The 17,038-nt window shown below is 43.1% G+C and overlaps 1 protein-coding gene across 4 annotated transcripts in view; it reads right to left on the bottom strand.

Moving 5' to 3' along the window:
* Positions 1–17,038, bottom strand: part of HIVEP1 (HIVEP zinc finger 1) — a 133,473-nt gene that overhangs the window by 26,539 nt on the left and 89,896 nt on the right. For all 4 annotated transcript variants that reach the window (XR_010069930.1, XM_063325912.1, XM_063325913.1 and 1 more), the window contains exons 4-5: positions 8,633–14,580; positions 1,003–1,136 (exon numbers count right to left, since the gene is read on the bottom strand). Coding sequence is in view for 3 of the 4 variants with exons in the window: in XM_063325912.1 (XP_063181982.1) it covers positions 1,003–1,136; positions 8,633–14,580 (6,082 nt within the window). In the remaining variant the exon portion in view is untranslated. The remainder of the gene's footprint in view (positions 1–1,002; positions 1,137–8,632; positions 14,581–17,038) is intronic.

The following is a 17,038-nucleotide window of genomic DNA, read 5'->3' on the forward strand; positions in this document are numbered from 1 at the left end:
GGATGCAGAAAAGGAGCAACATCCGTTACGACAATGGGAAAGTCTTTAAAATTCCCTATCAATGTGCTCTGGACTCTCAGCCTACTGGGATTGCCTCTAGATAGAAAAAGTCATTCAGATTCAACTACAACCCTTCAAATCTCTGCTAGAGGATGCCAAAGGTTGTGCTTTAGCTTTTGCCACCTGGCCCCTGCAACGTCTGGATCTGAGCAGAGACATGTAGCAGTGTTTTACCTGGGCAGCTGGTAATGGCTTAACTGCTGGCCTAGACTGGATTCGAACTGGGAAACAATAAATGGAAAGCCCTAGAGCCAGCCATCAATTACAGGAATAATAAAATATGCACCATTTGTGCTCAAAATTTTTAGAAGTGTCACTGGCACTTTTCTACTAAAAAAAAAAAATCTGTTTTATAAGATGTTGTACATGGCACAACACTGTGGCTAAAGCAACTGTTATTCATATCAGGCAATCGATTTAATGAATTACAGTGCAGGGATGAGGACTCTCAGTAAATATTTCCATGGCGTTTTTCACATCAGGAGTTCTCCAATCTGTGTATGCCACAGCGAACTGCCAGAGACTGTACCGCAGTCTGCTGCTTAGCCCCTGGACTATATCCTCTCTGGCTACAGTTATACAACCTTATTGCAGAATAGGTATTATTTATCACTTAAGAGAAATATAGGAAAAGAATTTACATCTATGTCTGTATCTATCTGCCTTTACTGCTGATTAATGTTCGTCCTTTGGAAAAAAAAAAAAAAAGAATTGCACTGCCTACTGTTCTTTATTTCACTGCCCCCCCCCGGGTAACCCTCATGGCTCCATGCTTCTGATAACTTTCCATTTTTCTTGGAAACATAAACCAACATCCACAGACCACAGTATGGGAACTTTTGTTTAAAATAAATCAAGCAGGAAGCAACATCTCTGCAAAGTCTAGAATCAAGGAAAAAATATCTTCGGAGCGATATCTAGTATACAAAGTACAATACTTGCCCTCCATCAAATATTTTAATTCTTCTTGGTTCAGTTTTGACAAAGGAGTTTTCTTTATCATGCTCAGTGCTTGATTCAGAGTTTTCCTTATTGCTGAATTCAGTTGCAGTCAATTTTTTTCTATTTAATGCTCGCTGAAAGAAAATGAGATACGCACATCATTAAAGTTAGTATCTTTCATATACCATTCAAACCTGCAAGTTACGATGAATAAAAGCAGCATAAAAGTCACAATTGTAATAACTAATTTAAAAAAAAATGTTGAGATACATGAAATTAAATATCTTTTGCTAAACAACTTCTCTACTACGCATTGAATATTTGTGGACTGGCAAATTGAGATGGAGATTATGGCACTGTAGGAAACCAGGAGTGCTCTGACTCTACAGTAGGAGATGCCTCCTTCTTCTTCGGGGAAGGTGAAGGCGACATGTCTTAGCTCAGAGGTAGCCCTTCTACAGAGAAAAGATGCTTACAACGAAGCCAAATTGCTTCCTGAACAGCTCCAGTTTCGCCGATGCGACACGTGGACCATACAGATGGGGCTCTGCAGCTGTGCGACACGCTGCCCTCTCCGCATTCGACAAAAAGGGGAAAACTTCAGTGCACACTCAGTTATTCATGCTCCTTCCCCACTGCTCGAGTCCTGATGTTGCAACAGCCCATCCCAGCTCCAGCTGCCCGGTGTCTACCACAGCAGGGTAGTAGGGGCGCTTCCCTGAGTGCTCTCCATCCCACGGCTGCAGGTGTGGGAACTGATTGCTCCCAATGTGGTGAGGTTTTTAACAGGGGCTCCAGAACCCTTCCGAGGCAGGGCTCCACACTTAATTCCCACCATCAGACCAAATTAGATGAACAAGCGTACCGGTTGTCTAGCAGAAGAAAACTACGTTTCTCCATTTCCCCTGATTATTAATTAAGGAACCTTTTTTTTTTATTTTAAAGGAGGACAAGGTCCCCCAACATTTGCCAATTAAAATCGACTCCTTCCAAGTCTAGGATATTTATAAAATGGGCAACAATGAAGCAATGATCCAATTAGCCAGCAATTATTGCTGCTGTATTTATAAACTGTTCTACCCACGTAGCTGGCACACTTACCACATTTGCTCATATTGATAAGTGAATAAAATGGTGAGAGAAAAAAAGTCTGGCCTTGTGTTTTCTACTCATTATAAAATTTAATGTTGTAAGCTTGCGAATTCTTGGCAAGAGGAGTGACTTCATGGGCTGACTTAAAATGACTGATAAATTACACTGGTCATTACATATGTTGAAGGGTGACATCACTCTGGCACCCTGTCCTTGCCCAGAGTCCTCCACGTGGCTGCTGAGGAATTAACCGAGACCAGAGGAAAAGCATCTTGCTGTTCCATTCAAAGCCCTGGGAATCCACACAGCCTGCAAGCACTACTCCAATCCCTGCGCTTTCACGCAGCCCTCTGATTGATTCGGGCTGAATTTCCAAATCAACTGAGCAGTTCTACCAAAGCATACATGACAGCTCTGCCTGTGTGTAGGAAGAAAGAAATTTCACCCTGCATGTTTTAACAGCATTCACACAAGGTGAAAGGAGAAGATGTGCTGGATGAGAAATATCAGATGTGGAACTTACTCTCGTGAATTGCAACCCAACCATGTTGTAGTGCCTGTACATTACACCTGGCACATGAATTGCTTTTGTTTCCACTGCAAACAAAGAGTAACAAGGTGACATTTATAATTTAACAAGGGAAAGAGGAGTGGAAAATACTGAGTATGTGCAATAAGTCCAAAACCACATAAATATTCCCAAAGCTGGAATAATGCAATCTTTAAGTGCCTGATCTTTCAAACTTAAATACTAAGTATTCTTTCCAGATTTAATATTCAAGAATGAAAAGACAAAGGCAAAAGATCCCAGAAACATTTGGCTCATGTTGTTATCCAAGCTATGGTGAAACTGCGTTATAATATATTGTATATTCACAAAAGCTCACAGAGTGCAAAAACTAACATAAGACCAAATACCTCTGGATTCTACACCCCCCCCCCCCTTATTTTTAACACAAACGTTTATGTATAGAGATAAGATAGTCTAAAATAGGTGTTCAAATTACTATCTGCCTCCCACTGATGTACTTTAATTTACTAGTTATATGCTATTTTAGCAGTTGTTTCAGAGTCTTAAACATGCAAAATGCCGCTATCACAGAGATACTCTAATAGGAACACCGAGTTTGTGTCACAAAAATCTACAGAAATGCTCACCGGTAATGAAAAAAAGCAGCCTTTTTAGTTTTTATGAAAAATTCCAAATTGATCCTGGATCCTCTGAAAATTTTAAAGACCAGCCAGGCTCTAAGGGCCACGGGTTTCTTGTGTGGAAATCCTTTAATGTACTTCACCTAAAGTCCCCCAAAAGCCACACATACTGGTGGAAAGGGTAGAAAAATGGCAGTGTTGTAAAAGGTTCCTCTCCACGATTACTTATGCCTTCCGTTTCTAATACAGTCTTCTCTCTCCCATAGAGACAAGGATCATGATTCATTTCTACTTTACTCGTTTTGCTCCAATTTAACTCCACTGTCTTCAATTACTGGTATAAAACTAGAAAAAACCCTGCTCTTAGGGCTGCCCAGAGACCAGAGTTCAACAGATACTTCTGGTACTTTATAAAATCCCTTGGAAAAAAAAAAAAACATGCTCGCAGCCTGAATCATCAAAGTTATAAATTTCAGATTTTAATATTCATTAGACATTTTTCCCATTGGCACATAGCCACTTGAGGAAAATGTTTTTAATATCTTTAAACTTTTACTAGTTTACACATAAAAATCTTCTGCATTTAACTACTTTCCAGTGGTGAGCTGGACTGTTGTGGCATATCATCCAAGAAAGGAATGCTTTCCAGTTAGGACAAACTTTCCATTCTTCAGCCTTTTCTTGCCTGAAAATCTGGAACACTGCACACATTATGGATTCGCTTCAGAGAGGGAAGCCAAGATCAATGCGGGGGCTTATGAAAGGGCTCCTGATACACCACCAGTAATTTCAGGTGAGGAAAACTGGTGAAAAATAATAATAAATAAAATAAAACAATAAAATGTAAAGAGCAAGGAGATAAAATACTTAAAGGGTGGGTGTCAGGAGGATGGGGCCAGGCTCTTTTCAGTGGTGCTCAGTGACAGGACAAGGGGTAACGGGCACAAACTTGAACATAGGAAGTTCCACCTAAACATGAGGAGGAACTCCTTTACTTTGAGGGTGGCAGAGCACTGGAACAGGCTGCCCAGGGAGGTGGTGGAGTCTCCGTCTCTGGAGACATTCAAACCCCACCTGGACGCATTCCTGTGCAACCTGCTCTAGGTGACCCTGCTGTGGCAGGGGGTTGGACTAGATGATCTCCAGAGGTCTCTTCCAACCCCTACCATTCTGCGATTCTGTGAAAATAAGCCCCTTCCATACAGGTGAACCTCCTGTTCCTTTTTAACGTGTTATACTCATTCCAGGAGCTTCTTTCACAATAACATTTTGTGGTTTGTTCTCTGAATCACTGGAACGTGGCAACTTCAACCTATTGCCTCTGAGCAGCGAGTTGTGAAGAGCAAACAAAGTCCCGGGGTTCCTTGTTGTTTGCACTTTGTTCACATGTCTCTTCATTTCCCATGGCGTCTATTGTTGAAAGAACTGCCTTTTTTTTTTTTTTTTTTTTTTGTGGCGGTGATTAGTAGCGGTTCTGCAGCAGCGTGAGATCTCTGTAAACACGACTCAGCTCTGGGGGCAAACCCAGGAACAGTTCAGGAAGTGGCTTTATTTTTTGGTGAGGAGATCGGCAGTTATAGCCCCACGAGCAGAATCAGCCAAATCACTCTGGAAAGGGTCACGTCTGCGAGAGAGGAGGTGAGGCATAAGAGTGCTGCGTTTTTGTTATTATTTATAAATTGGGTGACAGTAGCACTCAAAGCTCCCCGTCAGGTCAGAGTGAAAATGTGCAAACCACTTGAGCAAATACAATCCCCAGAGACTTGCCGCCTGAACTGTAGTACCCGAAGGAACTCAGGACCCTGCCATGCTTTTAAGCGGGAAATCAATAAATATTTTTTTGAGAATTATTTGCTAATCTGTTTGTTGGCTTTTTTGTTGGTTTGGTTTTTTTTTTTTTCCAATGGAATATTAATTTCCAAAAGGACATCCAATGTTCTCCATCCTCAGTCTCAGCCAGAAAACACAGTAGAATCACTGGGCATGAACCGAATGAGGAATTTCAGATTTTGCTTTCTTTAAACATGGCTTCTCTGAAGAAGTTTTTGAGTTGGCACTGGTTATTCCATTACCAGCTCTAACTGGAGACCGGTAATACAGAGGTATATTGTAACGGTATCATCATCATCATCCTGGAAAGTGGCTGAAGCCCTGCTGCCTGAGTCATCAAAAGGGAAAGCAGACAAATTCTGGAGGTGTTAGGTCACATCAGGTCTTTGAAATTTTTAATTTCTGCCATCCTATACCTTGCTCGTACAATCTGAGACGCCAATTAAACTTTAATTGGTGCTTTCTCACTGCACTTTCTTCCTTCATAATGGCTCGGAGTAAAACCTGTAAATCAGCCGCAAGCAGAGCTGAAGAACTCTTCATTTTCCCCGTGCTCGTGTGCTTCATTCAAAACATCAGCAAGAAAGACTGAAGAAAGATTAGTAACTGTGGTTCTTTTGTGGCAGAAGCACTGTAAATGTACCTGACAGCTGCCTATTACAGCATTTAAGTACTCCTGGAGTGTTTAAAAGGGTGCTGTCAAAATATTTTTTCAAAATATTATTATCCATTATTTATATTCTAAACAGAATTTGTTTGTAGACAAAATTTATTCTTCAAGAGGCACGCAGTAGCTTTGTTATCAGAGAATTTCTTCTAATACACTGTTCTTTAAAAATAAAACAAACATGAGGCAATGACACGACTGATGTGAGACTTGCCTTAGAAAGAATTGTTCAACTGTGTACAATAAAACAAGCTAAATCTTCGAATCCTGGTGGTTTTTTTGTCATTTTTTAAATTTAGCCCTATTTAAGGACAACATCTCATGAAGCGTATGAGGGAGCAGGCTGAAAAAGGTAATATGGGTTTAAACAAAGGCGGCATGCTAACGTGGAACCAACAACTCAAATCAGTTCTAGCGCTAACCCAAAGCCAGCAGCCTGTACGTACTTTCTGCCATGAAACACTACAGATAAAGTTTTGACCCCTGATATAAATGTTAGCAAAGCCTCCCACTGATTTCAGGAGGACCAGGTTTAACTCTAATGCTCTTTTGGCCTGACGGGTTTCAGCCTATTTTCCTGACCCCTCCTGTAATTCTGAAACTATTTCTTCCTTTTACACAGTTTCTCATCCTATTGCTCTTTTCCCCACCAACGACCCTGTACCTCAGCAAAACATTTAGCAAACACAGAAAGACCCCAGGGTGACCGCTGACAGCAACAGCCTCTGTCACTCAACATACACAGAAATACACCTCTTTTCCCAAGGCTGTGGTATGTCTCCTCTAGAGTGACTGCCGGCTCTACGGACCACGATTCCCAGCCCGATGCCTGGAAAGTTTCGCTGATGGCAGGCTGCAGGATTACGACAAGTTACAATTGCTTTTACCCCCCCACCCTCCCTCCCAAAAAAGATTTCTATGTCCTGAAGGACTGTGGAGAAAGGGAGGTTCATGGCTAATGCCGTTTTTGCCAGCTCCAAAGTTCAGCATCACACACACAGTGTACACAGCAAAGAGGAAAGAAGAGCATGAAACCGTGCGGTACCCTGAGGCTCTCTTTGGAAAGCTTTATGGCTTCACTACATGGGACAATAAAAGCTGGTACCGGACCCATTAAATAGACATGTCCACCTCTTGCCATGCTATAGGGCAGAGAGGCACCTTCATAGAATCATAGGGTTGGAAGGGACCTCTGGAGATCATTTAGTCCAACCCCCCTGCCAGAGCAGGGTCACCTACAGCACGTTGCACAGGAACGCGTCCAGGTGGGGTTTGAATGTCTCCAGAGACGGAGACTCCACCACCTCCCTGGGCAGCCTGTTCCAGTGCTCTGCCACCCTCAAAGTAAAGAAGTTCCTCCTCGTGTTTAGGTGGAACTTCCTATGTTCAAGTTTGTGCCCGTTACCTCTTGTCCTGTCACTGAGCACCACTGAAAAGAGCCTGGCCCCATCCTCCTGACACCCACCCTTTAAGTATTTGTAAGTGTTGATAAGATCCCCCCTCAGTCGTCTTTTTTCCAGACTGAAGAGACCCAAATCCCTCAGTCTTTCTTCGTAAGAGAGGTGTTCCAGTCCCCTAATCATCTTGGTAGCTCTCTGCTGCACCCTCTCCAGCAGTTCCCTGTCCCTCTTGAACCGGGGAGCCCAGAACTGGACACAGTACTCCAGGTGCGGCCTCACCAAGGCAGAGTAGAGGGAGAGGATGACCTCCCTCAACCTGCTGGCCACACTCTCCTTGATGCACCCCAGGATGCCACTGGCCTTCTTGGCCACAAGGGCACATTGCTGCCTCATGGTCATCCTGTTGTCCACCAGGACTCCCACCGAGCTGCTCTCCAGCAGGTCAGCCCCCAACCTGTCCTGGTGCATGGGGTTATTCCTCCCCAGGTGCAGCACCCTCCCCTTGCCCTTGTTGAATTTCATAAGGTTCCTCTTTGCCCAGCTCTCCAGCCTGTCCAGGTCTCTCTGTACAGCAGCACAGCCTTCCCGTGTGTCAGCCACCCCATTCACCCATTCACAGAGGCAGTCCAGTTACTAAGGAACACCAAATCCAGTGCAAACCAGCACAGCTTTGCTCCTGTACACAACAAAACTGTCCAGTGAGTGAGATCCTGACCACAGATGCGTGCAGCCCCGAGACAGGAGGAGGAAATGACAAGCAACTGCTTTGCTCTTCCATGTCTGACTCTGGAATGACGTAGAGTTTTGCGTGGGTCACAAACATTGCCCGGAGTATATTCCACTGCGCAAGATTTAACGTCATCTTTGGAGTCGTATCGATCCAAGAAGTTGTCAGTGTTTTCATGGCAGCTGTAATTTTGTTTTAAACTTGGCTATTTTTGTCATTATTTCACACCACTGATTAACCTAGGTGGGAGAGAGGGAAGCGGCTCACCGCTCCTCTCACAGTTAGATGATCAGCGATGGTGAAAAATATTTCCATGGCGTATCCATGGACACCTGTTCAGGCTGAGCACTCTTTTATAACAGAAAATACCAGCCGATTTTTAAGGCAAAATATGCAATTATGATCTTAAATTAACCTGTTGTAAGTTAAAAGTGTTTAAAAATATATTTAAATCAGAACTATTTTTGTCCTACCCTTTGCATTTAAAAAATAGCCAGAGACATTCCTGCCACGATAAACACTTCATAAACAGATTCAAACCCAGGAACTGATTTCCATGAAAAGCGATAAATCCTTATGAACAGGTTTCTTAATGGAATTACTTAAGATCTTTTTAGCAGTTTGATCCAGCATAACTAAAATAAATAAGCACATAGACTATACATGTCAGGCATTTTACATTCCCGAAAATGTGAATAAGCATCATTTTCCAAAGCAAATCCTCTGTAAACGACCAGTATACATCAAGCATAGCTTAAGTACCTTGGTTAAGCTGTTCTTCCACTTGCTTGAATACACCAATACATCGGATCTGGGATGAGTAGTTCTGGCTTGAGTGTACAGTGGTTTTTCAACTTTTTGTTTTGAATTGAGGAGGGAGAGAGCCACCTTTGTCGACAAACCAAGTGGATTGGGATTGTTGGGGCTAATGGTCCAGGTAGAATAGGCTGAGATTTTCTGATCGTTTTGCAGCAGATGCAATGGTTTTCTCTTCAAGAGGTAACACCAGGTAAAACTCGTTGAGGTCTTGAGGCTTGGAAACGACAACCTCTGCATTTCTCCCGCATTCATCGCGGCCAAGGTAGTCACAGGCTTTGCTTGGCCCTGGCTACTGATGTGCTTGCTCTCATTACTGCTACCTGGGGACCTTCTTTCTTGGCTGCTACTTACAGCCTTGAGAAGAGAACTCTGATTATTCACGGGAGACAATTCAGACGGTTTTCTAACTACAAACACCGGTGATGCCGAAGACTTCAGGTCTTCAGATTCTGGTGACTCCTTTAGGGTTTCTGAAACCCCAGTGTCAGATGAATGACGGTCAGGCAGCCCCAGGTCTGAAGTACTAGCTTTGCTGCTTTTTTCATGCTGGGCAACACCATCAGGATCCAAGAGGTGATTTTCAAGGGGCTCTGTGGTGCAAACCTGTCTTACCAAAACTGGTTTCTTCTGCTTACTAGTAGGGTCATTTGATCTAACGTTCAGTGAATGCAATGGTCTAGCATCTGTCATGCAGGCAGCTCCACTCTCATCTTTCACACGTTTTTGCTGTTTTTCCATGGCAATATCTAAACTGTTAGCTGGGGAAAGCATTCGTTTACTTGAAGCTGTAGCTTCTTGTTGAGGGAAGAGTCCGCTAACTGGCACTTTCTGAATAATATTCAAAGAGCTTGACAAAGGTGAATTTCTGGTTCCGCTTTCCGGTAGTGAATTTTCAAATTCAAATGAATTTGGCAAAGTCCTCTGATGATCTTTGTGAGATTTTGGCAGCTGAGTTTTGCCTTCAAGCGTTGGCACCGTCGCAACATTTGTTTTGCAAACAGATTGATTTACCTGATCCTGGGTCACCAAAATGTGAGGGAGGGGCGTAACAGTTGCAAAGCCATAGGATGGCACGCTGCTGTGAATGCGGACGGGAACCACGAAAGGAGGAATCGGATGAATTTGACTGCTGCAGTTATTAGGGACAATTTGCTTCAGAGGAGGCACAGAGTACGGATTAGACATGTCAGACAGTTTAGTCTGCAATTCAAAGGAGGATGCATTCTGGTCCACCCCAACTTGACCCTGAGTAGCCTGAGCTGACAAAGTATTTTTTAGCAATTTAGAAGAGTATGGCTGACCTATATGTAATGTTTTAACTTGAAGTTGATACTTCGGAGCAAAACAATCCTTTTTTTCATCAGGATGACAAGAGAGCGCATATGTGCTCAGTTGTGCCCCATGGGCTGATGTTTTAGTCGATGTCTGGGAAGGCTGATGCGTCGAGGATGGCTGTCCTTGATTATTCAACACGTGATCTAGAGGCTGCTGAACTGAAGACAGGCTAACGGGATTACAATTTGGAATTGCCGAGTGAGGCCTGGAGTGAGTCTGTGAAGGCTGAGTACTGGATGGAAACTCCACCGAAGAACTGCCGGAGGTCTGCAGCCTGTGCAATGGCACTGTGGGCACATCCGTAGCATGAGCTGTCTGAAATGAAGAATTCGATTTAGCTTGAGGCTGATGACTTTCTGGAGCAATATTTAAAGATATCTGTCTTACAAATGGTCCCCTCCTCCTTTCTAGCAGAGGCACATGTCCAGTAACTCCATTTGCAGACGACACTTTTGGAGCGGCTGTCTCTAGGAGCGAGGCAGGTTTTGACGGAGACATGCTTCCACAGTCGAAAGACTTACTCCTGTAGTCCACAACCTCCATCGACGGCTGCGTGCAGCTGATTTGCTCCGATGCGGCACGTCTCATTTCCCGGTAATGAGGGCCAGGCACAGCCAGTGCATGCGAGCCAGCGGGAATCATGAGGAACTCTGACGACTTACTGACGAGCTCTGCTTTGGAAGGGTTCTCAGCCTTTGAAGTTTCATCTTTATCGAGTGAAGCTGAGAAACTGGAGGCATGAGACAAGCTACTCTCCCGACTTAGGCTTCTGGAAAGCGTGGAGTCAACGCTTGATTCGGCAGACGAGTGCTCCATTTCAGCCAAGCGAATTCTTTTCTTCTTTGGCGGAAGCTTTTCTGTTGGCAATTTTGACAGTGTTTCACTGCGCTGTGGCCAATTAAACCTCTCTGTCTTTTCCTGATCGCTGCATTGGTTTTCTTGGTCCCTGTCTGGTTCTTCTGTGACCAGTATTTCAGGAACCTGGATGTTATGCTGGCGAACAAGTCTCGACGGCTGAAGCGGTGCGCTTCTCTCACTGGAAGCTATTTGGCCTCCCTGAACTTCCCCTCTAGGTGCTTCTGATGACAGGGGTTGATGATGCTGGGGAGTATTCAGATGAGAATGTCTATCCTCTTGGATGACAACTGTATTCATAGAGCGGGGCTTTGCAACCTTGTTGTGCTCTTGAGAAGAAACTGGTGATACTCTTTCAAACGACTCTGATTTCTCAAATGAGCTGTTTCTGCTCAGTGAATTGGTGTGCTGTATTACTGAAATACCAGTCCCTTGTCTTTTCAACTCCACCTTTTCTTGCACAGCTGAACTTGCCTGCTTTTCAATGAGCGGACCCATCTTTGGCTCCGTAGTCTGATCTGTGCCTCGAGCCACAAGCTGAATTTGGGAACTTTGAAGTAGAAGGTTGCTTGGCTGTTGCGATCCTACCACTGTTGTTGCACTGTGTTTTGGCAGACTGGAAGAATTTACTGGCTTGCTTTGGCTTTCTGTGTTCTTTGATGGTATGCTGGTATCATTTTGCTGTGGGTCATCATCATCACCAACACTCTTCATTTTCCTTCTTTTTCTTATCTGGGGTGTCTGCTCCCAGACGCCAGTTGAAGTAGTGACTCTGTAGTGTAGAATTTGAGGCTGTGTACTGTTCGGAACAGTTTTATGCTCAGGCTCTCGGATTGCTGCTTTAGTTTTAGGTCCATGCAACTCCGAACAATAGAATTTCTTGTGGTTTTCAAAATTTTCCAGTTTTCTGTATCGGTTTCTGCAGGTTTCACACTCAAACATTGTTCCTCGCACCTGAGGGGACTTCTTTGTTTTTTCTAAATTTGATCCCTGTGCCAGGGACTTGCTCCTTTGCAGTAAAGATTCACTTGATACATTACACCCCAGATAACTTTCTTCTACGGATCGCACCGGTCCAGGAACTTGGCTTTCGCCAGTAGAAGAATCTTCTATTGCTGCCTGTCTAACAAGGGTCCGAGGATGTCCACCTTGGTTCAGTGGAGTAGCAGGTCCTGATACAAAAACATCATCGTATAAAGAGCCAATTTTATCATCAAACGACTGACTTCCTCGAAGGGGATGAGAGGGAGGTATTACATTTGGAGGTACTGCTGAGTAACTGGTAGTAGGCATGGAATTACTTCGTGTTATAGGTAAACAGTCAAGGGATGGTACAGAAAGAAGAAAAACTTGCTTTGATTTCTCAGTGGGTGTGAAAGGAGACTTTGGTATATCAGAGCTTGAGCTAGTTCTTCTTCCCATGGGCTTTAAATCAAACTGGAAAGAGTCCTTAAATATGTAGGATTTTGGTGAATCTATGCTGCCTCTTCTCGAAAGAGATGTTCTTCTTGGTTTCACACTATCTAACTGTTTGTCATCCACAACGGCTTCATTATCAGAAATTAACTTTGAGATACGCTCCTCAAGTGTTTTTGTTGCCATGGGAGGTCGCATTTGGCCAGAGAGAATCAGATTTTTTTCAGCACAAACAGTCTGTACCACTGATGCTACCACGCCACTTGCGCGCGGCACACAGGGCAGGTTTTTATTTGGATCTTTCTCAGAGGTCAACAATCCTCTTACGAAAGGAGCTGGTGGGCTCATTGTTTGCTCGGCACTTTCAGAACGAGAGAAATAACCAGAATCAGTACTACCTAAACTTCTAGGGCTCAAAAGACATTTTCCTTGCTGGTCTTGGGAACCATCAGTTGCCTGCTGTCTCTGGAGCTGAGCGTGCACTGCTCCGACCGCAGATCCCAGCTGTTCCTCTAATAGGCCCATTTCTACTTTCTGATGTTGCTTTATGTCATTCTCCTTGTATGAGGCTGTATGTGTTGACGGAAGAGCTGTCACTTTAAAATCTCCTTTTCTCTGTGCTGCAGCAAGCTCAGGTGCTGGTTCTGTTACTTTCGGGCTATCGGCCCTTAACGGAGAAACATTTACAGGATGAACCACTACTTTTGGTAAAGCTGCCCTTACTTGAGGTTCTGTGTCATGTAAGGAAGAGTCACCTGGTATACAATCTGGGTTACTTAATGGAATGGGGCTTCCTTTCCGCAACGTTTCTGCACTCGAAATGACTTTCACTATTTGCGCAGGTTCCAGTTCTTGGTCATCTTGCCTTTCATCAGCAGTGCCGTCATCTTCGCTTTCACCGCTTTCTTCCACATCTGAATGAATGCTAAGTGCTTTGTCCGAGTCATGAGATAAGAAGAGGCCACCCGAATCTGGTTGTAGGACAAGTCCAAGTTTGATAGCATGTGCATGAGATTTTTTGTGCTTGTACAGATTGCTTTTGGTTTTAAATGAAAACCCACATGTCACACAAGGATACGGTCGCTCTCCAGTATGGGATCGGATGTGCTTTTGGAGAACGCTGGGCTTGGCACAGGCCCGATTGCAATACTCACAGACGTATTTCCCTAGCTTTTTAGGCTTCTGGTCTTTCAAGAGGTTACATATTTGTTCTACACCATGGTTTACAACTGATGCTATCTGGGCTGAATTATACATGGGACCTATAGACAAGTGCGTTGAACTCGATGTGCTAATTGACAAAGGTGTAGACGAACTAGCTACTAACTGGCTTTGCGGAAAAACCTGAGTTACAGTGGAAGATGAGGTGTGAACGACAGACGAAGTTACTGCTATGCTGTATATCTGCTGGACCTTGGGGTTTTCTTGACTCTGCTGTTGCACCAGTGACCTAGTGAAACTTGGACACATAACAACCTGGTGATTTTGTTGACTGGTTTTAGTAATAAGGTCTTGTGAATGAGAAACTGATTGGCCTTGTGCTTGTCCAGTTTTGGTTGTTGTTGCTACATGCACATTGTTTAACGCACACGGGTAATAGTGAGGTCCAGTTGCAAACTCACGCTGCGGCAAAGCAGACTGATTTTGGACGCTCATTGTATTGGACGTGAGACTAGAAGAGGTGCTTACAGTTCTATTTGGTCTCAGTTTCTCTATCTGCATCCCGTAAGGGGGGCACTCTTGTGCTAAGGTGTTCAGTTCAGGCTCCATAGCTTTTAATAAGACATCGAATGCAGTACGTGTACACGGGGATGACGTACTGCAATCAACAAAATTAATACATTCATTACTGTCAGTCTTTGTTTTACTTGATGAGGAGTTTGAGAGAGATTTCTTCTCTGGTGAGTTCCGTTGGTTTGCATCAGTATCCTCCGCTGCCTGTTTACCCAAATCTAAGGACTGATGCGTCAACGAGAGCTTTGTCTGCATTGATGTCTCAGATTTGGTTGTTTCAGCACTTATCTCGCTACTAAGTGCTCCCCCGTTTTGTTTGGTACACTGATTTCCATTTTGCACGGGTAGGTGATCCTGTGCTGTGGTGTGTTCGGAGGCATCCGGAAGAGCTTTTAGCGGCGGAGGGTCTACGTTTTGCTTAACCTTGGTTTCGGCGGGGCTTCTCAAAGGCGATTTTGGTATTTTTTTTAGATGGTTTTCAGTCACAATCTTTTTTCTTTTCACACCCTTAATTGCATCTTGGGTTCCTCTAGTACCAGCATCAGTGATTTCTGTTAAAACACGAAGAGAATAAAAAAGTATGTTAAAACCAGATAACGCAGTATATTTTTATTTATACCACGTTACCATCTCTAAGATTAAACAGCAAGCCCTGGGGAACAGGACTGTCCATTTCTTCAGCCTTTTTTAAACAGTAATTCTATCGTAGTGAAGATCTATTTAGTTTTCATCTAAAAGAGCAATGCTTTGTAACTCATGCTGCAAGACATTACAAAACTAATTCACTATAGGAAAAGCCTCAAAGGAAATGTAAGTAAAGAGAAGCTACTGAAAGAATATTTCAGCATTTATAGCTACTTCTTTTGAGATAAAGTAAAAAGAAATCTCTCTCTTGCACTTGTTTAAAAATTCAAATCATTATAGCAGGAAAATGAAGAACCAAGACAGAAATCTGTTTTCAAGTCGTGTTTGTCACTTCTTCCATCTATATGTTGCAGTAGTCAAGGAATGAAGACAACTTCCTCATGGTTATATTTGTAAGTAGATTTATCATGGAAATGGCACAACCACCCACACCATCTGTCAAATACTGTATTTCAGAGCTCCAATTACTGAACTTCAATAGCATTTCAGATGAGCAACTGCTGTGGATGAATAAAATCAGCCACACTTAAGTGATTTTCTATTTGTGCATCATGAAACAAAATAAACTAAATTTGAATTATTTCATTACTAGCTACACTTGTTGCTGATTTTAAGCAGGTATGCACGCAGAGTTTCAGGAGTGTAGTGAAGAGCAAATGAACTGCAATATTATTCAGCAGAATAATTTTGTAGCAAGTACTTGTATTTGTAGAGAGTCCAATTTCTATAAGAAAAAAGTACATATAGAGTGAATTTCAGCATTGATACTTACCAGGTTGGTTTTTTTTATAGATACCTGATTTTACTCAGGTACTCAGGTACTTTACTCAGGTAAACAAAGGTACTTTGTTTACCTCAACAGTGTGATATTTAATCTGTTAGTTGATTTTTAAATGTATTTTTTTTTACTTCTTTCCTAACATCCACTGCCTCAGCTACCATCACCAGTAGTGCAGAGGAAGCCAAATATTAAATGGTCATAAATCCATTTTCTTAAATTTTACAACTCGTTCATTAGGCTGTTAGCCAAACCCATATTCGTCCGATTGCCAATATTCAAAGCAAGGGAAGAATCCGATGTGACTAGAGGGCTGATGCCTCTGAAAAGGTGCAGCTGCATACACATTTTGGGAACGGTACGGAGTAACTCCATGTAGTATGTTTACCTGCACATACAGCTACTCAGGAAGAGAGGTTTCTGTGCACTTCTAGGTCGAGAACAGCCTTAAGACAATGTATAAAGGGACAAAATTCTCATGGGCAACTTCACAAAGAGCTACATGGAGAAAGCTCAGACTTCCCAGAACCCATCGACCCTACGGCCCCCTTTGAGTGGCATCCTCTTGCAGAAACACCGGCTGGCTTCTGTACCACGCTAGGAGGAAAGCCAATGCATAGCATGCATCTGACAAGAGATACTGGAGCTGAATGAATCCAGGGCGAAATTCCTGCTCCATGTCAAGGAAACACAGGCAATGCCTAAAGCTTGTCTAGCAGAAGAGAATGCAAAGCGACCAGTAGGAAAAGAAAGGCGAGAAGATGTTATGCATTCTCCATGCCAGAGCGTAACCCCACTGGGATGTGTGGCTAATGCCAGACACTTGGAAATTCAAAATCCCATTTCCAACTTGATGCCAACTTAATGTACACACATATTCACTTAGGGTGAATGGATATTCAGGAGATTTCCTTGCAAACTGAAAGATTAAAGACTACACATCCCACCTAATGTATTGCAAGTGTGGAAGTTCTGCAGAGCCTGACCCATTGCTCTCACAGGCCAACTAGAGCAAATTTAACTGTGAAGACTAAGAGACTGTTTTGTCACATTCTGCAGTCCCATAAAAGAGACACAAGAAACCCTTGACAGACCCACTGGTTCTGAATCCTGGTTATGAGGACTTCGTGCTCCTCTTGTGCATCCAGAAAGAAATTTCTGCAGTAATCATTCACTTAGCCTTTAAATGAACTTTGCATTTATTGCTTTGTCACCAAAACCTATTCATATTAGACTGGATTTAACATATTCAAAGCTGAGCAGTCTCCCACCACGATGTTTTGTCCTTTCCGTTGCTTCACAATTAAACGAGTGGTTTACACTAGGTAAGCTTTCGTCAGCATTATTAATGGTGATTTCTTTACAATTCATAGTCTACTGCAACTGTTTTTTCTTCAATAACAACAAAAAACAATTTTACATGAATCAAAGAGAAAATAACAAGGTAATTATATAAAAGGGTGCTTTTAGCCATGGTTTGGTGATCTCTCTGAAGCACAGCCACGCTAATTGAGCGTAAGTAATTTGGTTCCTTTTATGCACACGCTGCAGCTTTTATCCCATCACAATCACGCCTCCACACCGAT

This window comes from Chroicocephalus ridibundus, chromosome 2 (genome assembly GCF_963924245.1).
Source record: "Chroicocephalus ridibundus chromosome 2, bChrRid1.1, whole genome shotgun sequence".
NCBI lineage: Eukaryota > Metazoa > Chordata > Aves > Charadriiformes > Laridae > Chroicocephalus > Chroicocephalus ridibundus.